General features: G+C 39.3%; 1 protein-coding gene across 6 annotated transcripts in view; it reads right to left on the reverse strand.

The window, feature by feature from the left end:
- Nucleotides 1–21,453, reverse strand: part of fgf13a (fibroblast growth factor 13a) — a 191,327-nt gene that overhangs the window by 35,729 nt on the left and 134,145 nt on the right. For 5 of the 6 annotated variants that reach the window (XM_017707112.2, XM_037540497.1, XM_037540498.1 and 2 more), the window contains one exon: nt 10,241–10,351. In XM_017707112.2, coding sequence (XP_017562601.1) covers nt 10,241–10,351 — 111 coding nt within the window. Of the gene's footprint in view, nt 1–10,240; nt 10,352–15,421; nt 16,163–21,453 lie in introns of those variants that run through there. The other variant, XM_017707113.2, reaches the window with a different exon arrangement.

A 21,453-nucleotide genomic window follows, 5' to 3' on the forward strand; every position in this document is an offset into this window, starting at 1 on the left:
TGGAAAAAAGTCTCATTCCATTAATTTATTATAAAAATGTTTTTTTTCCTTCTCCTGTAAAGTTATTGTTTTGAATATACAAGGCTTTATTCCAACAGCACTGATATGTATTTATACACACACACACACACACACACACACACACACACACACACACACACACACACACACACACACACACACACACACACACACACACAAAAAGAAGCCTCAAAACAAAGCATGACTATTTGAACACAGTGAGTTGTCAAGTTGACCTCTCTAGAGTCTGGAGTTCTTCCACATCCAATCAGGCTAGTGCTTACCAGTCTGCTTCTTGTGTTCTCATCATGCTTACATAAAGTGCCTTTTCCAACATATTGTAAACTGCAAAGTAGCAGTGTGTACCGGACTCATGACAAGCACACTGTGCCTTTGTGTGTTCCATACAGCAATCTTTCTGAGTGTACTTTTAAGCATGACTGCTTGTCTCTAAACACCCACCTGTGAGTGTGTTTCTGTGCACTTCAAAACACCAGGCCCACTCCGCAACACAAGGAACACTTCACAGGACAATGGCTAATCCATTTATGATTAGAACCTCCTTTGCTGGTCAGAACTTTCTTTTCTTGCTCAGTATTGGATGCATGACGTGGGTGAGACTGAAAAAACAGTGTGGAGCTATATCTAGATGAGAAAAATATTTTTAGGAATTCACATCCTCTGCAGCAGTAGCTGATCTGCTGCCTTTGGCCTTCATGCTAACCTCAGCTCTACTTTCTTGGCACTGGCATCATGCTGCCATGCATTTAAAAATGGAGTAATCAAAGACATTGTGAGTTATTCAGGTGTGCCCATGTGTACATCTTCATTCAATTATTTTTTGATATTATTTAATACGAATATTGCTCATGGCAGTTGTAGATGATTATTCATAGTCAGCTATTTGTGAGTTATACCAATGTGGTGTGTGCAATATTAAACAACATTTCCCAACTGTCTATAAGGTGGGCGCTTCACACATTTTTCTGAAGGCAGGAAAAAGTGAGGTGAATTATGATTTTTTTTTTATCTAGGGGGTTCACACTCCAGCACTTCTTGAAGGCTATGGGGGGGCTGTGCAACAGCTAGCAATATCTGACTGGCTAGCTAAAATTGCCAAACGTCTTGCTTACTATTTAAAGATTACATAATGAAACTACAAATTCCTTGAATTGTAAAGTGTTGCACTACTAAGACCACATATATATATATATATATATATATATACACACACACAAATATACCACATTGGCCACTGAATCATGCATCAACATCACCGCTATATTGGACAAGGCAATTTGCCATAATTCTCAGAAGGCTGGACAGGAAAAACATGCACAGCTCTGGGCTGTACAAACCATTGTACAATCCAAACCAGCTCCCAGGGAACTACCTTTTACGGGTAAGACTGAACCAGTGCTCTGGTTGTATCTGACCATTATAACATTATGTTCAGGCTGGTGGATTATTAATAGTTAATGTTATCGACTAACATTTGCTAGCTATGAAAGCTAAGTCTTTATAACAAATCACATAAATTAAATAGCCCATAATTGAGATTTTCTCCTATATTGGCATTTCTCCAAACTGACGAGCTACTAGTGTTGGCTAAGTGACTGCATATTATGAATCTGACTGTAATTTTTTCTTTGAAGGTTTCCCAGCAAGAAAGAAATAAAAATGCAGTCAGAGTTTTCATCAGTAAATCAATTATTAGTGCTTAAAGATGTGCTTTCATTTTTTCAGTATTTCATAATGAAAGAGCTCCTGGGAGCACAAGAAAAGCTATGGGGATGTAGACAAAATAATGAAGCTGAATTTGGCTTCATATTCACCAGGTTCTTATTCTCTTAAATGGCGCTGCAGTTCCGTTCTGGTGCTGGCACACCATTAAGGTAACTGTTAGGTAAAATGGAAACATCAAATAAGAACTTATGCCATGAGTATTAACCAAGGAAAAGCCAAGTCCATGCTTGACAAATGTGAGTTTTTGCAATTCCTTATGACAAAGTATTTTCTACCACGTTAGTAATGTTAAGTAGTTAGTAGTAGTGAGCCTGAAGCTGCTACACACTTCAGCATCAGCAGCAATTCTACTCATCAAGATTAAAAGTAACTGTAGGCAAAACTTTTTTTGTTATCCAAAGTAGATCATTAAATGTACTTGAATGAAGAACCTAGAATGTAAAAACAACTCACTGAAGTCAGTTGAGGAATGTAAACCTGGTAGTGCTTTTTATCACAATGTAGCTTCCCTGTTTGTCTGTATTTGTTTACAGGCCAGTCTGCCTGGACCAATACCATGGACACAGCAACAGGCCGAAGCAGCCAATGCAGCGTTTATGCATAAATGTCTAAGGATAAGACCCCAGCTATACTAATAAGCTATCATTTTGTCCAGTGCACAAAATGTGTCTCTTATATAATACCTTTTTTTTTAAGAATAAAGGAACTAAATTAAAAATACGATAAGTTTAAATAACACTTAGTCTTGCTTTTGGGTAATAGGCTATTTCACTTCACCTTTTTAAGATTGTGACTCAAACAAGATGGGCATTACTACTGGAGTGGGTTTCCTCATATTCAAAGACACAGAAAAAGTGCTACTTAAATGTTATTTAAGTGCTAATAGCTCACCTTGTGGGAATCTCTTAAAGCAAGTAAATATTTCTAGTAGTAATTTTTATGCTTTTTTCTTACTGCTTTCTTTTTTATTTGGTCATTGTCTGTCTCTGCTGGTCAGTTTAAGTAAATCTAGAATGTACCTTAGTTGTGTCACACCCCCTTAACTCCCTCTTCTTCAGTTCATCACCTGCTTCTCCTCTCTGAGGCAGTGCTCCACTCCATGTTTCCCCTTCCTTTTATTTGCTTTCATCATAGAAACAAACAGGGCAGATTCTTTTTGATGGCTTCGGCAGTGTGGCTGTTATACTTAGGGGGCAGTTTGGCTGGTCAAGTGTACCCAACTAGCCCTAATAGCCAAATAGTATATAAATCCTGTCTGGTGCCAAAAAGCATATTTCTCCATAGACTTCTATTCAGAATGTCATGCTTTTTAGTCTGTAATTTTTCAGCAGTTGTTTGTTTTGGGGGGACAGTTTTAGTATTAGGGTGGGGGAGGTGTGTCCAGGAGTTTGGTTTCTGTTAATTAGCTCAAATTTTTAATTAGTTTTCCTTATAACTTGATGCCCTGATCATGCTGAAAGATAGGTCTTGATATTTTTACGTTTTTATTTTAATAATGATCATGTTACATGATTAAATTTTGTGTTGTTATGAAGAAGACTGTAATGAAAACATTACACCAATAAAGATATGATTACAACAGTAGATAATTCACTTCACCAAATTTTGAATGAGTTGTATTTGAGATCTCTTTCAACACACTTGTAATCATCAGATTCATTCAGTTAGCATTGGGGGTGTCTGAAGGCACAAATGACGTCACAAAATGTTCTTTCACATGTTGTGTGCAATTACCCATTTCCACCAGAGAGGTCTCCAAAATACCAAATATTATGTAGTGTGGCTCCAAGCTCATGAAAACGAGACAAGCCACAAAGCATTGGTGCTTTATTTGCAAGACATTTCTCTATACAATAACTGCAAGGGACTTGCAACATTATCATTCAACTAATATATATCGGTCAGCACAAAATGAAAGAGCATTAAGGTCATATAATACCTTTACAGTACTCTGTAGCTCCATGCAGCATCTCCACCTAGGGTACTGTCAGTGCAGCTGGGTAAGGCTTTCCTGTTCTCCAACCTCGGAACGCTCCACTAATCCCACATCAAGGCCCTGCTTGTACTCTAAAGAGCCTCAGCTGTGCTGGGTCCACCTGCAGAGATCACTCATCTCTCTGGCCTGCACTTTAAAGAGGAAAACTCACCAGACTGTGAGGGGAAACGACTCTCTCTAAAACGAATGAGCTAAGTGAAGGCAGGGACGCTTTATGGCAGCAGTTGCTGGCTGGCAGTGATAGCACCACCACTGAATTAGCTCTGCAAAATTCAGTTAGCTTAACATTTGTAAAGAGTAAATTTAATACTGGGAATTTCTGCTGTGTTCTGACATGCCACACACTTGAATACAACTACACCCCCATAACACCACACACATAGATGCAGGTGAATCTCATTCCAGAGGGATTTAGCATAGCTTGGCCTGTGGGGGTTTTGGTGGGGAGAGTCAATTACCTGCAGCTAATAGAGCACCTGAGCACACACGCAGCAGGATCTCTGGAGATCAAGAGGACAGCACCACTACCACGGCAACAGCGCCTGAGAATACAGCAGCCTATACCCCAGAGAAGCATCTACACAGACTTAACTCACTCAGGGGTGAGATACTGCAGACATTTCCCACTGAGAATCTAGTTGAATGAGACAAAACTAGAGATTACATTGACTCTGACCAAACCCCTACAGCTCAGAGGTTTCCAATGAGCTGACAAAAAACATCTCACACAGACATAACCACACTTGATTATGTATTAGACACCTAGACATTCAGAATATTAAATATTAAGCAGAGCATATAAAAATTATGGCAACACTTTCTTTTACAGTCACTCACTACAAATATTATGTATTAATCAATTATGCATGAAATACAAGCTGTTTTAAGTTTTCATGTACAAAGATAGTTCAAAGTAAAAGTACTAAGTAAAATACACTGAAATACCTAGCTAATAAGCAAAAAAAAATGTCTGGAATAACAATATAAGTACCAGTACACACTCACTTAATTTTAACATAATGTCACACATTTAGGCTGCAAAGTAAAAATCTAAAGTAAAAATAAATAAAAATCTCTAAGCAAACAGTAAGAAGCCTATACAACCATAGTAAAAATAACTTATTTCATTTACAGCCCCGATTCAGTTTTAGTTTTAGGTAACAGAGAAGTACATACAATATAAGACTCTTTATACTGCCTTCTTATCATCGCTGTCATGCAAAATCTTTGTATCTTCATTTTTGTCATTTTCTACTTTTTTGCATAATTAAAAAAAAAAACTCCATTTTTTTTCATTTCCATGATTAATAGACTAATAAAAATAGTCCAAATTATGTAAAATTAGCTTCTATTAAAAGTTAGGATTTACGAAGTTAAAGTTAAGTTTTGTTCCAATAACTGTCTTTGTACTGCTTTTTACCTCATACAACTAACTGGGACTTGAAGGTTTTTCCAGTTTACTTTTCCACTTAAACACATTACAGTGAAATGAAGTGCAAGAAAGGCATTTCACATCTTTTTTTTTTTTTTACCCCAATTATCTGCCTAATGTAGTCGTATCCAATTCCACCCACTAGTTAGGATTCCCCCAATCACATGATACTTCTAAAACTAGGAGGGTGCAGGCTAGCACAAGCTTCCTCCGAGACCTGCAAAACCAGCCACTGCTTCTTTTCAAACTGAAGCTCAAGCAACGTCACTGGACAGCCGAATGCGCTTGGAGGAAAGCACCAACTGCCAGATCGCTTACGTCAGCTAACAGACGACTACGCTGACTAGCACTGCGAACTCGCGATTTCCTGATGATAGGGCGAATGCTTAGATGGGTGCGCCACTCGGGAGCCCTGCACTTAACATCTTACCAACAGCTTAGTTTTAGCTTTGGCTTAAGTATCTTAATATTGATCTCTCTTTATGCCCAAAATAGTTACACAACATAATATGTTGGAGTTTGTACCTCACATTTACTCAGGTAATAGTTAAAACCTGTTGGGCATTTCAGTGTAATCTAGTTAAATGGTCTTGGAACTTGACATAAAAAACAGAAAAATGTCTTGTACTTGTACCATGAGAAGCTGTGTAAATGTGATTTTATATCAGTTAAAGCATGTTATGGCACTGAGGCGTCTTCTTGTTTTTAAAAAATGACAGCAAAATACAATGTGATAATACACCAACAAAAAATGCAATAAACAGTGTGACAATAGGCCATGGTTGCCATGCAGCATAGGGGTCAAAGATAAACTATATTTCCAAAAGTATTTGCTCGTCTGGCTTCACATGCATATGAAATTGAGTGAGATCCCATTCTTAATCCATAGGGTTTAATATGATGTCGGCCTACACTTTGCAGCTATAAAAGCTTCAACTTTCCTGGGAGGTTTAGGAGTGTCTTTATGGGAATTTTTGACCATTCTTCCAGGTCAGACACTGATGTTGGACGAGAAGGCCTGGCCACGGTCTCCGCTCTAATTCATCCCAAAGGTGTTCTATCGGGTTGCAGGTCAGTCAAGTTGTTCCACGCCAAACTTGCTCATCCATGTCTTTATGGACCTTGCTTTGTGCACTGGTGCACAGTCATGTTGGAAAAGGAGGGGGCCATCCCCAAACTGTTTCCACAAAGTTGGGAGCATGAAATTGTACAAAATCTCTTGGTCTGCTGAAGCATTAAGAGTTCCTTTCACTGGAACTAAGGGGCCAAGCCCAACTCCTGAAAAACAACTTTACACTTGGTATAATGCAGTAAGACGAGTACCGTTCTCCTGGCAACCACCAAATCCAAACTCATACATCGGATTGCCAGATGGAGAAGCGTGATTTGTCACTCCACTGCTCTAGAGTCCAGTGGCAGCGCTTTACACCAGTGCATTCGCCACTTTACGTTGTGCTTGGTGATGTAAGGCTTTGATACAGCTGCACAGTCTTGGAAACTAATCTGAAGGCCACAGGAAGTTTGGAGGTCTGTAGCGATTGACTCTGCAGAAAGTTGGCTACCTCTGCGTACTTTGCGCCTCAGCAACTGCTGACCCCATTCATTTTACGTAGCCTACCACTTTGTGGCTAAGTTGCTGTCGTTCCCAATTGTTTCCACGTTGTTATAATACCACTGACAGCTGACTGTGGAATATTTAGTATTGAGGAAATTTCACAATTGGACTTGTTGGACAAGTGGTGTTCTATCATGGTATCACGCTGGAATTTGCTAAGCTCCTAAGAGGAACCCTTTCTTTCACAAATGTCTGTAGAAGCAGTCTGCATGCCTAGGTGCTTGGTTTTATACACGTGGCCATGGGAGTGACTGGTGAGTGAATACTTTTGTAAATACAATGTAATTTGAAGAACAGCATGGTGGTTTTCAAGAACGTGGCAAATTAATGTTGATGAATGTGGTTATATGCCACGACCCTGACGGAGAAGCGGCTTAGGAAATGGATGGATGGATGGAATGTGGTCATATGGGCATACATGATGTACTTTACGCTGACTTTGATTGCAGCCAATCAGAGTTAAGAACTGTAAAAACTTGATTTATAAGATCAAAGTATCAAACATACTATATAGTTTTATATACTATGTGGTTTTTCCAACTTGCTTTATTCTGCAGATTTTACCATAAATATGATCAACAATGTATTTTTACCTTATTTGTTTGTTTATTTTCTTATTTTCTCCTGCCTCATCAGTATACTGCCTGAAAGCCAGACATTTGAAATCTAATAGCGTTGACTGAATAGAAATGTAAACTGACATTAGAAAAGGTGAAGAAGACAAGTTAGCCCTGATAAAATCTCAGGTTGACAGAAGGAAAGGCCTCCAACCCAGACACATTGACTGGGAATTGAATTAAGAACCTCAATAGAAAGACGTAATGCAATAGAGCCACCATACATGACATTTAGTGGCTGAGGCGAGTTTTTGTCCTGCTCCTACACCAGCCTCATCAAAGCTGAGGATGAAAGCAGCTGAATTTCAAGAATAATTTTATCCTTTGTCCACTGGTCGAAAACTTATCACCATGGTTCCAGCTACGTGTCTTCTGGTCAAGCAGGTAAGCAGAGACCATGTGAAACAATTACTATTCTCTTAGTGAGGTAAAATCTACTGTCTTGCACTTGTAATTTAGCTGTAAACCATTTGTAAATTTAGTGCAATCAATGAAGATACAAGGAGTTAAACTAGAGGTTCACTATTTAATTATTTCACTTTTGTATACATAAAAAATAAGGCTGATATAATATTTTAAATGCTTTTGAACAATCCAGTCCTCGACACTGAAACCAAATGTGCACTGAACTGCAAAAAAGTCTTGAGGATTGTAAGCATCCATATTTAATTGAAAGAAAGAGGCATATTTTGGAGAATTAATGCATCTGAGCAGACCCTCATCGCTAACAAACACACTCACGCACACGCATACCAAGTCAGCCAAGAGGACCAAACTGCCGTCGCTATGGAGACAAGAGCAGCCAGCTCCTAACAATGCTATTTTTGTAATGTGAGAGATAGAAGCTACTGTTTTTCCACTTCTCCTTCTTCGGCAAACTGCTTTTCATTCCCTCTGTAATAAAAAAATGTTTTGTGAGGAAAGGAGGCCAGCTGTTACATAATCTCATCTCCATAGGATTCGCTCTGGATATGCCAGGCCAATCGAGGCAGCAGCAGAGTAAGGGAGTGGCCCACCATCAATACAGACACTCCAGCACGCAGCCTGCAAACTTGACTGTTCCTAAACGCACACTGATCTCATACATCTCTATAACGTAGCGCAACAGGAGGCTATATATGTGATTCAAAGCAAACAGCATGGGTTTTGAAATAACAGCAGACGCTAATGAATCAATTTTGCTCAAGCCCAGTACTCGAGATATCAAATCACTAAGTAATTAGCACTCGATTACAAAACACCGTCAAAGCTCAATCTGAGTTGCTCCCTTGCCTCGTTGTCCTGAAAGGACAGGAATTAAATACCTGGGTGATTACAGCCCCATATTACAGTCTTGGCGGTCACACACCTTTCTCATAACCCATGTTCATTTGCAGAATATGTGCCATCTTGGCTTGGTGACTAATGGAATAGAGTGGAGCTCATTTGCAGGCTGCAGCATGTCGCATCCGCTTAGTGGCAGTGTGATATAGCACAGATTAAATTAGAGACCAGGCAGCTGGCACTTTCTTTACATACACACACCCTTTCTGACACACTCTCAGGCCATTGCACCTCTGGTAGGATGCACTGCGCGTAGGGGGGACTGACAACTAGACTAAAAGTGTAAGTGACATGACTCTCTTGTGTGTAAAGAGTTTGTTTTAGACAGCATTGACTAAGAAATCCAAATATAGTTGACTTGTCTCAGCTATGGCTGGATAACGATCGTCTTCATAGGGCCGTGAGGAGTTTAAGGTAGCTTAAAATTCAAAATTGAGGTTCACTTTCCCAGTCATGCAGGTATTAAATTACTATGTATCAGTTTTCAAACTATATATTTAATAATATATAATAATAATATTGATTTCTTTCTTTCTTATAACAATAATAATAATAATAATAATTTGAAGCAACTGCCAATCTGGACATAAAAGGTATTCTTCAGCACCTCCAGGTGGGGTTGGTGCTGGAGCCTATCCCAGCAGTCATTGGGCAGAAGACAGGATGCACCCTGGACAGGTCGCCAGGTCGCCAGTTTTTAGCACCTTTTTAAAAAATATATGGTACATGTGCTTGTACTAAATAGTAACATAGTAAGTGCACACTGTTCTTCTAAAAACATCCTTATAGTAAGCTTAAAGTAAACCATAGTTAAAGTCAATTGTATGGTACATCCTCATTAATTCTTATGGTATATGCCCATAAATTCTTATAGTATATGCTCATAAATTTTTATGGTATTTCCCCATTAATTCTTACGGTATATGTTGACTAATTCTTATAGTATATACCCATAAATTCTTGTGGTATGTCTCCCATTATTTATCATGGTATAGTCCTGATCATTCTTATGGTATATTGACATTCATTCTTATTGTATATGCCCATTCATTCTTATGGTATATGTCCATTAATTCTTGAACCTTTTTATATATTTTTTTGGTGGTGATTTTCAAATGCTTCATTTTCCAGTTGAACCATTCATTGTAAGCAAAATGAATAATGTTGTTATTGGACGGCGATGAGGCATCAACATATTCAGTATTTCAGAGAACTACAATAAAGCTATCCTTGTGCGTATGTAGGCACATGTATGTGTGTATGAGACAGAGAAAGAGAGATGGGTGGGGGGCAAGAGATAAACAGAAGAGGAACCTGTATGGTGGAGGAGGAGCTCTCTTTCAGACAAAACAATAACAACGCCCAAAAATGCAGCATATCAAAGGGATGCTCTCTCTTTTGAACTTTCATCCACTAGATGTGTTTACAGCAGGTGATTACACTTCAGAGAGATTTCAAATAAAGCTGGGGGAAGACTGGGTCTGACTTACTGAAACCACTGTCCTCCTCTTTTGTTCCGTCAATGGTTCCATCTGCTTGGAGCTGCAAATGGAAACCCTGCCGACTGTACAGCTTCGTCACGATCCCCTTCAGCTGGGGCTCTGAGGAACAGAGAGAGAGAGAGAGAGAGAGAGAGAGAGATACACCGTGAGACAGGCATGGTTATGGTGGATTGTGTCTGAGGCTCTAGCTGCAGGCTTAGCTGGGTTCTCCATGCTTCAGAGGTTTGAGCCTGTAATACAAACAAGCCTTGCAGATGAGCACAAGCTGTGCCATAGACACAGAAACCAAAGCAGAGACAAAGAGCTTATACCTGCTGCTTTTACACTAGCTGGAGCAAATCCAATGTCCTCCACATGCAAGAAAAACCCATAAGGAAAAGGATGCCAAAATATACGTTTGAGCTGAGATTATGCAAACTATTCTGCTGAACTACACTCTACTATATTTTTCTTCTTTTATAAATTAATATTTAATCTGTACAGTAGTCAAAACCTCATAACTTAATTTTTTACACCATTTGAAAAGGCCAGCTGTCCTCAGTGAATAGACCAACAGAAACGGCCCAAAATTAGCTGGAATGAAATTTCATTACATTAACGTTAAGAGAAATATATAATTTCTCTATATAATTGTTGAGATGAAAAGTAAATAATTCTGAGTGATTTGATATGAACCAGTATTGCTTTAAATGAGTTTTAAAGGTATGCTATGTTCCCTTTCCAAGGGAACGAGGCATATTTATACCTTTTAACATCTGCACTTTATTAAACACAAAATGGACAAAAAGGACACAGTGTCTGGAGTTAATGTAACTCAAACATTAAAAATCCAATTGGAATATGGTATGATTATGTTCCCTAACTAAAGGAAATGAAGATGTACGCTTAAAGGTACCACCCCCATGACAGTGTTTGGACCTGGAAAGATTCTTTTCTGAGAATGTGACTCAAAATTTCTTGGTGGTGATGGGAACCTGGGGTTATGATGTCTGCAAAACAAAGCTATTTTAATTACTATGCAAAATGACCAGTAAATCTACACATCTTTGAAGTTATTGTATTTCCTTTGGGTACTGTCCTGCATGTACACCATGACTGAATTTTAAAAATATATGTTTTGTGTCAAAATCCTATGTCAAAACTACAGTAAAACAATGTCTCAGCATTACAATATTTGTAAAAATCTAAGTAAGAATTTTTTGTGTGACAGCTTTTGGTGGTATTGAGTGTTTTGGACGTCTGGGTCCTGTCACTACTGTTATGAACTTTCTCTGAAATGCTACATTTCACATTACATCACTCTGAATTCTTTTCATTACACTGTAATGACTGGATTAAGTTATCAATGTAGAATTTATTTTTTTTTAATAATGTATAAGTTCATATGGTATTTTTTCCTTCTCCAGTAAAGTTACCATTGTAGAGATTGAAAAATGTGTTTTGACAGTGATAATCTGCTGTTAAAATGTGCTATATGAATAAATTTGACCTGACTTGACTTTACAGAGACACCGTGACATCATTAATGTCATTATAAATGTATTTGAGACAAGCAAATCTTGTGTACTTATGGATAATATGAAAACGACAGAGCCTTGTATTAATAGTCTAATTAACATGCATGGCTTCATGAATCACAGATTTCAATGCTCTTGTAACAGCGTAGCCCAAAGCTCACTAATTGGTTGCTTGTAAGGCTTAACCATGTGAGGATCTTTTCTGGAGCCATTTTGCAATGCATATAGCTTTCTTCTCATGTTCGTCACTGGCAACGTGTCAGTGTCCTCTACCACATTTTATACCATCTTTCATCTCCTCCATCATCTGCACTACATCTCCAGCTACTGTCTTTCCTCTCTACTTCCACAAAAGTTGCCTTGGTAATGTGAATGCTATTTTTTTGCTCCACTAACCTCCTGTTCAGAGTCTCTCTCCAGACGCAAAAAGACAGATGCTCTTTCAAGTTGCTGCCTTTAATTTCCATTATTGGGGCTAAGAAGCAGATCTATAGACATGATGTCTCTTCAGGGGACTTCCCTACATGAGAAACCTTACAGCCTGATTCCTGTAATTACTCTGTAGGTATGAGGCTGAGTGGGGTAGTGCAACAAGCTCTTGGACTGCCTCCAGCCTCTGAGGAGCCTTTCTGATGTGGGCAGGTTTAGAAATGTGTGTACAGCCTTCACATTGGAAAAACTTTGGAATGGTTGGTTAGAACAAAAAGCAAATAAGCAGCTAAAATGTAAAATACATTTAGAAAAAAAGTTTAATGTCAACCATTAAAGGTGCAGGTCAACTCTGGGATCACAAAAAGTGGAAAAATACATTTCTTCAAGTACAAAACTTTGCTCTCTAAGGCTGCAAAGATTACTGAACAGCAATGGGTCAATGTATCATTCGCTCAAAAAACAAGATTGGTCTGTTTGTAGTCAAACAGACAGATTGAGGTACTCTACTGGAAACATGGGGGCGAAGTGGAAAAGTGCTTCAAAATTCTTGACAGTGAGGTTATTACTTTTTTCCAATTTCCATTGGTTTTCACTTTTTCAGTTTCAGTTTAGTTTCAATAATCACAAAAAGCACTTTGTTTATGTTTAGTATTTTGATTAATTCCAATGGACAATTGTTTCTGATGAGTCTCACAATGGTAAATTAGCTCAACAGTAGGCCATGCTCAGCAAGATTGCCCAAATGTAAGGTTTAAAATATATGGAATCCACTTCCACACCATCTTCCATACACTGAAAAAAAGCAAAACTGTGTTGTTTTTCTCTGAAAAACTTTTTTGTTGTGTTTTTGTTTTCTTTTTTGGAGTGAACATCAGAATTTTGTGAGTGCATGTTTTCCACTCTAGTTTTCATTTCAACATAGGTGTTAACTCAAAGTTTTTCCAGTTAAAAAAACATGTTCATTTTCACTATTTTGGAGGTATACAGGGTTCCCTGTAAACTCAGGTTAGTTAACATGAATCATTTTGTTGCACTGACATTTCTCATTTTCTGTTTAAACAGACTTACTAGTCTAAGTGATGTGCTCAGACTGTGGGTGGTGGTGCACTGATTGCACTGGTGCAAAATTTTGATGTCAAGCACATTCTGTACCCAGACAAAGCAAAACGGATATTGCCACACAAGAAAACTGAGCCAAGCTCATTAGCTGATTGTGATTAGAGGGTCATAAGTTTACTTTCTGTGTGCCTTAAATACATACTTAATATAGCACAACAATTAAGACATGGAGAAATATTAGCAATCTCAGTTTGCAGATCAGTCAGCTCATCATAGAACACAATCTGACTCTCACTCTTTCTCTTTTAGTCTCTCTCTGACTGCCTTTGCGTTTGTATGTGACTTGAACTGTGGCTCTGAAACTTTTCATTTGTTTAACTGTTCAGTAAAGATGCATTTCTCATGCTTTATGAATGAATACCTGAGGATCACAGTAATGCAAATGTGGATGGATTGATGTAACTAATAGTTTCACCATTAAAAATATACTACAGGTATATCTGTTATTTTATACAGATTGGAAGCTGTTGACAGTAAGCATTACCATCTTCATAGGTTGACACATATGTTTTGTTCATAGTTCTGGTTAATAATCTCAACCCTGATTGGCAGATCTGTTAAAATAGTGTGACAATAATGACTCTATTAGTCCATTATTCAAGTAATAGGCAACAGATTACACATGGAGTCAATACAGAATTATTCGAAAAGAAATGGAGACGATGAAGTTAAATGGGCGTATCACTACTTCTTGAACAACTTCTGAACATGTGACATGTATCCAAGCCACTGCAGTAAATGGATATCTCTTCTCTAAAAGTTCTCTGCAAGTGTTGAGGCGCCACATGTGTATGTTATGTAAGTTCTCTTCGTTCTCTTCCGCCTGAGGAGTGTGAGGTGACTAGGGCTATGCCTGGATCTCTGTATGTCTGCTTTCGATTTTGAAGATAGATAGATGTCCAAATAAAATCTCCTAAATACCTTCTTCCACATGTTTTCTTCAAGTTGTAAATGATGCATATAAAATACAATGCTTTACTTCTTGCAGTGTCAACAGACAGACAGACAGACAGACAGACTGGGGGAAGTCGAGTCACAACAGTATTCAGAACTACACTAAATGTCCATTTTTCCATGATGTCCCTCTTTCCCCTGTAAATTAAATGGCTTTAGTGAAACTAGTATGTCTAGCCTAGTATGCCTGTTTTACAAAACAAAAGGACAGCGTGGATAGAGAAGCGTGAGTCACACAGCAAACCCTCTGCGCCACTCATTAACCTGAAATCCTCTCTCAAGGAGCCACTCTTAACATCAATGAAAATGTGCTTAACTGTTCTAAGAGTTTAAAACCGATTGTGCGCTCACACCAAAACCCACACTGAACACACTATAGCTGCTGATCAATTTCTGCTCATATGTTTTATAATGGGAGTCACCCAGATTGTGTCCACTGGCATTGACTTGAGCTACAGACAGCAGCTCAAAGAACAAAACAAATCAACAGATCCATCATAGTCAATTTCTCTGACATCACCGTGCCAACACTAACCGTTTCTGTAATTATATTATTCAGAATAGCAGGTGTTTTTCAGTGAAGACTGGAGCTTCACATATTGTGCATGCTGAATAATTATTAGAAACCCATTAAACATTGGTTAAGCGCAAATGGTGCTTGGGTCAAGCACAAAACCTGCTTAGCTGGCTCTCTGTTGTCTGTTTTTACACCTGAGCTCACACGAAGGGAGTGCCCACCACATGCCATTATTCCCTCCACAAGCAAACAAAGCCCGCCAGTGATGAGCACCCTTCAAAGCAAACATTAATCAAAGACTGTCATATTACTTGCTTTGTCACACTGGCTTTAGTGAACGCGTTGTGGTTTTGAATTACATAATTCTGCTGCATGTTCTGCACAATGCAAGCAGGGGGGCTCAGGAGGGACTGATGCTCAGAAGTGGGAAAGTTGATGGTGTGTGAGTTGATAAGCACTTTATGACATAACTGGAGAAGGTAGTTGATGAAAAGAGGGTTTATGGTGATGATAAAGACTGTAGAGCCTACGAGAAGGATGATGGTGATGGTGATAATGATGGTGAGGATGATGACAGTGATGATGATGGTGGTGGTGGTGAGATGGGTCCACTAGCCTATAAGCCCAGACCTGGTCGTCTCCTCCTGCGCTTCTTGGAGCCAAAAAGCTTGACTCGGGAGAAGACACTGAGGCGGCTGGGCTTCTCGCACGCGCCTTTGCTTTTGCTCGGGCTGCTCACGCAGCGGCAGGCGTTCGACTTCTCGCGCTCCCTCGCCTGCCTCTTCTGCCGAATCAGGGAGCTCGCGATCGCCGCAGCCATGGCCAGCTTGACGGCGAGGACTTGCGGACGAGAGAAAGAAACGCACTTCCCCCCCTCACCTCGCCTCCTCCGCGGCGGGGCTTCTACAGCAGTAACGCCACGCGCACCGCTCCCATCCAAGTTTCTATTCGATAGCAACCGTCATCGATCGCGGTATGAAAAAAATCCAAAAAAGAAACACAGACGCCAAAAGTTGCTCCAAAACTGCGCAAGTGGCGAAGGAGTTTATACGTCTTCTACACGACTTGAAACTGCCCACATATTCGCCTTTCTCCAGCGCTGCATCCTCTGAAAGTCTTCAGTACTCGGAGAACGCTCGTCCACGGATTTTGCCACTAGCTGGCCATTGCCAGCTGAAAGCAGAACAGGTTCTTCTCAAATATCTCCCCAAAAAATCTCGCAGCATCCCACGAGGCAGTCAGGGCAGAGGCAGCACAGCGACTGCGCCCCAATGCGCAGCCACGAGAACACCTGTTAGAGAGCGAGGGAGCGTTATCTGCACGGGGGGGGGGCTTCCTCCTCGCTCCCCTCCTCTCAGTCAGTCCCGTACACTCGATAAGGCCACTGCCATGCTCAGCAGACAAAGAAAGACTTCAGTTATCGCGTGTTTAGACGATAGAGCCCGCCCCCAAAACAGCCGCCTGCTGTTTATGTACGAAACACGAACAGCTCCCAGCAGCCGAGGTAAAAAGTAGTGAAGGGATGTAGGAATTGCGTGTTCCTGTTGGACTGATGCGCCTGTTGTGCGCAATAGACGCAGCTACCTTTACATTTAGCTCATTTACGACACTTAGCAGACGCGCTTGGACGCGCTCCAGAGTCTGCGGGAGCATGTAACGCACCTCTGAGCTCCACTCAGAAGAAGCGAAGGTGGCAAATCGAGTTAGTTAGAGTGATTACATAGAAGAACCACTTGGTTCCCTCAAGAACCTTTGCACGGATGGTTCCTTAAAGAATTTTAAACGTGAGATGTGCGAGTGGGGAGAACCTTTTTTTTAAGTTTGTAGCAGCTCCACCCCTGCTAGAAAAACCAACACAGACCAGCATGGCTACTAGCAAAACTAACTCTTAAAATGTTTCTTCAAGGGTGCTTTAGTGAATACACTGGGCCTCAATCACCAACCGTCCTTCAGAAGAAACGATTCTTTTGTTAGGAAGATTCACCATGTTTTCTTATTTGGATGTTTTCCTTTGGTAAGAACAGAATCTATGCACAAGAGAACAAAGGCATGAACAATTTAAATCCGACCTAGACCCTTTTAAAGACATTTCTCAAGAACAAATTTAAGAAAAAACTTAGGGAGATGTTGGTAAATGAGGTCCAATGGTTCTACATAACCACTTAAAGAACCATTTGCAAGCTTAAAGGGTTCTTTGCATGGTGAAATGGTTCTTCAGACTGAAGAAGAATGTACTGTATATGGGACTATACAGAACCTTTTTGAAAAGGGTTTGGTATCATAACAATAGCAGAACCCTTTTTGGTGTCAAAACATTCTTGACCAAAGAACCATTTCATCATGCAGGGAACCATGTAAGCATGCAAATGATGAGAGTTCATGGTTCTATATAGATCCATTCTTTATTAAAGAACTAATGTTACAAGCTTGACATTTTAACAACAGCAGAACCCTTTTTGGTGCTATATGGAACTCTTTTCAAAACATTCTCCACCAATCTGAGGAACCATTTCCCTGTGAAAAGAATCATTTAAGCATGCAAATGGTGAGTGTTCATGGTTCTATATAGAACCACTGTCTTTACTAAAGAACTAATGTTACACGTTTGACATCAAAACAACAGCAGAACCCTTTTCAAAAGTGTTCTCTATAGTACCATATACAACACATTCTCTAGCAATCTGAAGAACCACTTCACCATACAAAAAAAACATTTAAGCATGCAGATGGTTCTTTGTGTGTTTATGGTTCTATACAGAACCACTGTCTTTACTAAAGAACCCTTAAGGAACAATCTTTTTGAAGAGTATAGCATAATATTATGTTGAGTTTTGGATGCTGGTATGCGAAATCAGTGCCAGATTAGCACTTGGCCAGCTTAAACCAGCATAAACCAACTTAGGATAGCATGAAAGGCATGTTTCCATTCCAGTTAAAGGTGTTTTCTGGAAACAGGAAAGTAAATTTTAAGTGCAAGATTAGTGGACATTTATATGCTTTTGAAAAAGCTGGATCTCCAATCTTCACTTCGAGATAAGGGACTATAAATAAGGGAGGTGTAATGTGTGATTTGATCATTGCTATCAGTTAGACAGAGGATCTTCCATGTTGGGCTTTGGTTTTAAATGTAATGCGCACAACTACAGTAGACAGTAAACAGAACGTAGAGGTGAAATGGGTCACTGTCTCCTGAAAGTCCAGCATTTTAGAACTGACGGCTGAATGAAGAGTTAAGTTATAGGAGGTGGTGTTGAGACATGACAGGTGCAACCAGCTCGCATGACGACACTGTCGCAGTGCTGTATATGAGCTTGTGTTAATCACAGGAACATCATGGTCTTGTCAGTGCATCATTTATAAGTGAGAGGAACTGTCTGTTCTATGACCCACTTTTTTACATACAGCACATTTTTGTAATATGCTGTAGTTCTGAGAATAGTCGCTACAAGAAATTCCATCTTTGATTAAACTATGACAGAAATTCAGGCTTTGAAATAAAGATAAGAGAGTCAAATAAACACCAAAGTCATTCACTTCAGGTGAAATCCAGCATCTTTGTCATATGGATCATGTTGGTTTTGAGAGATTAAACAGTTAAATTAAAAAAAGGAAACACAGGAAGACCTAGCATGAATTTAGATGCATCCAAAAAAGCCTGTAACCCAATATTTCAAATGGTTTAGGCATTGGATTTGTCTAATAATATTTCACATGCCCACTGGAAAATTCAATGAGTCCAAACATCCACTCCCTTCCCCTACACCCATAAACAGCAGACTACTCAGCAGTAAGTGTGGCTATAGTGCCACCTTGTGTCCAAGCATCTATTCACTCATCATGGAATTTTTACACATTGTAAAAGACAGCTGCAGAGCTTAAATTACACAGAACAGTAAAAATGGAAATAGTTATATATTATGACTGTAACTGTATGTACATGAACCTACTCAAACATCATATGTTGACCTCAGGGGGGGAGAAAACAGAACAATGTAGGGAACGTTCATAGAACCACATTATCGATGAGCATTCATCCAGCAATCCAGCAAAAAAATTAAGCTTAGAAAGCTCACTTATAGAGCTTTTAGATAACCGCAGTGATGCACGCTCAGATAATCCTGCATTGCCCATTTTAGTGACTTCCTTCTTTCTGCTGCTTTCCTTGCACACTGGACTCAGAATTAACAAGCAAGCTATTCCTGAAGTTGACACAAAACTGTTTGTATTACAGTTAAGCAGTAGATGTAACACTGATGATTAGACATAACACTGAAGTATGCCATTACCAACACCTAGAGGATTACACTAACATATTACATTAGCTGGGACAAAAAAGCTAATACATCGCCTAAACCACAAAGAAAAACATCGATAAAGAGCCATAACATACTGCTGCTACTATAACTATACTATACTCTGTACCTGCACTGTACACTTTATATACAGATCACTGTTTACATCTCTTTTTTTACTAATAGTACTTCTGCATTTACTGTACTGTACTGCAATTCACCATGCACATTTCTGTCTATATACCCGATACACTTAAATATCTCACTATGCACTAACTGTCTATACGTCCTATACACCTATTACACTTGCCTATGCACATCTTGTCTACGTTCGACACCTGGACCTACTGACTGCACATTTTGTCTGCCTTTTACTGTCTTTTGTCTTTGCACTGTTTACTATGCATCTTTTATTACTGCACTGGAAAAGTAGCCCAATAGTGTTTCATTATACTGTACTACCCTGTATTGTATAATGACAATAAAGTTGAATTTAATTGAATAACATGGAATAACATGGAATTGAATAAAAACGGCAATGATTCAATGCCCCAAATAAAATAAACTGCAGATAAAGATTCATAATTCCAAATCTCTTATAGATTAGTTCTTTATCGACTATTAAGAAACCCAGATATGCCTTAATTTTGTAATATTTAAGAAACTAAACCTAGCAGTCTATAAGATTACATCCATGGCAGTGAATCCCAAAATGGCAAATTGCATTTCAGGACCTTGGATAGCTCCCCCGATTAACATTGTATACTGCAGTGCTACCATAACGCATGCAGAAAGACATAAATAATACAAATCCTAACTTTGCTCAATACAGCTTCAAAACAGAAGATGAAAACAACAGAAGTACTATTTGTACATGCACCTTTTAGAAAGTCTTTATCATCTACAGTGGATAAAGCAGACTCTTCAACAACAAGATTCTCAAGGCGCATGTTTTTTTATCTACATAAATATTTTATAAAAGATAAAAGCAGTGAAGTTAATCCATACCTGACATAGATTTTCTTAGTGGAAAAGTCATGTTTAGTAGCCCGAAAGAGACGACAGTGGTGCTGGAGGGAAGAGTAGTCCTGCGCTGTTTCGCTGCAAGGAGGAAGATGTTTTCAAAGTTTTAACCACGTTAAGAGAAATCTCAGGGGAAGTGCCGAGAAGCCATTGAGGCGGGGCCAGCTGCATTCAGAGATCATTAATGGACATTAGTGACATGCCATTATGACTTCTAAAGCGGTCATTAAAGATTCATCGGGAGAGCGCTGTTGATCCGGCAAGCGCAGGGCGTGTGTTCACTAAACTGCAGCACTCTGGGTCAAAACTGCAGAGAGCAAATCGAAGTGGACTTCCTCCTCCTGCCTAGCACTCCTTCCTCTCACGTTACACACAAACGGCTGTAAAGTGATCCTTTAATGCGCCATGTAAACCAGTTACCCCGGACCGTTCACTCCACGCTGAAAGGCTTTTGACATTCATCTGTGGATATGACAACAGTGCTTGTGCTGCCTCCTCCTTGTACTGTCAAGCTTAGATCTACAAAAGTAAGGACATGCCAGGAATTTCACTCATTTCACTCACTTTTCTTCATTGCTATCCAACATTACTGTAGCTCAGACAAAAAAATCATTCATACAGGCCACTACACAGACTTGTAGAGGTAACTTGCAGGTCCCAAACTTGCTGTTCTGACCACTAGATGGAGTGAAAGACTCATAATTGATCAATTCTAGGCCATCAAAACCCTCAAAGACACATCTCTCCTAACTGAGCACAAGCAAATCTACAAATGTAGCCTTTCAAAGCAAAAACAGTTTAGTTTATGAAATGAATCTTAAGATATATATGAAGGTCCACTTAATTTTGGCACTGTAAGAGCTTGCTTCATTGACTTAAAAGATTTAAAATGATGGAGTAGAGAATGGGACAGATGCATTTAAAGGGAAATCCTTCCCATTTTTTACATTTCTGCATAGTTCAATTAAGATGTGAACAAAGTCATTCAGTGTAGCTTGATGTGAAACACAACATAAACTTGCAAAGTCAAAACTGTTCACAGTGGTGGTGTTAAGAACTGAAGTCTGAAGCTTTCAAACTTTCTGCATAATTAAAATAATTAAGCTGTGAACAATCATTCAGAGCAGTTTGATGTGATATGCTTCTTTCTAGAGAAACTGGCAGAGTCATGAACGCTCACAGTGATGGTGATAGGGACCACAGTTTAATGCCTCTAAAAGCTCCCTCACAGAAAGTAATTATATGAAATGGTTATAAATATGCTGCTTAATGCCAGAGACATTGCTGTTTGATAGTTCTGAAATGAGGTTACAGATTAAAACATTTTTAGAAAGGTACATGCAGGTT

Source organism: Pygocentrus nattereri, chromosome 8 (genome assembly GCF_015220715.1).
Source record: "Pygocentrus nattereri isolate fPygNat1 chromosome 8, fPygNat1.pri, whole genome shotgun sequence".
Lineage (NCBI taxonomy): Eukaryota > Metazoa > Chordata > Actinopteri > Characiformes > Serrasalmidae > Pygocentrus > Pygocentrus nattereri.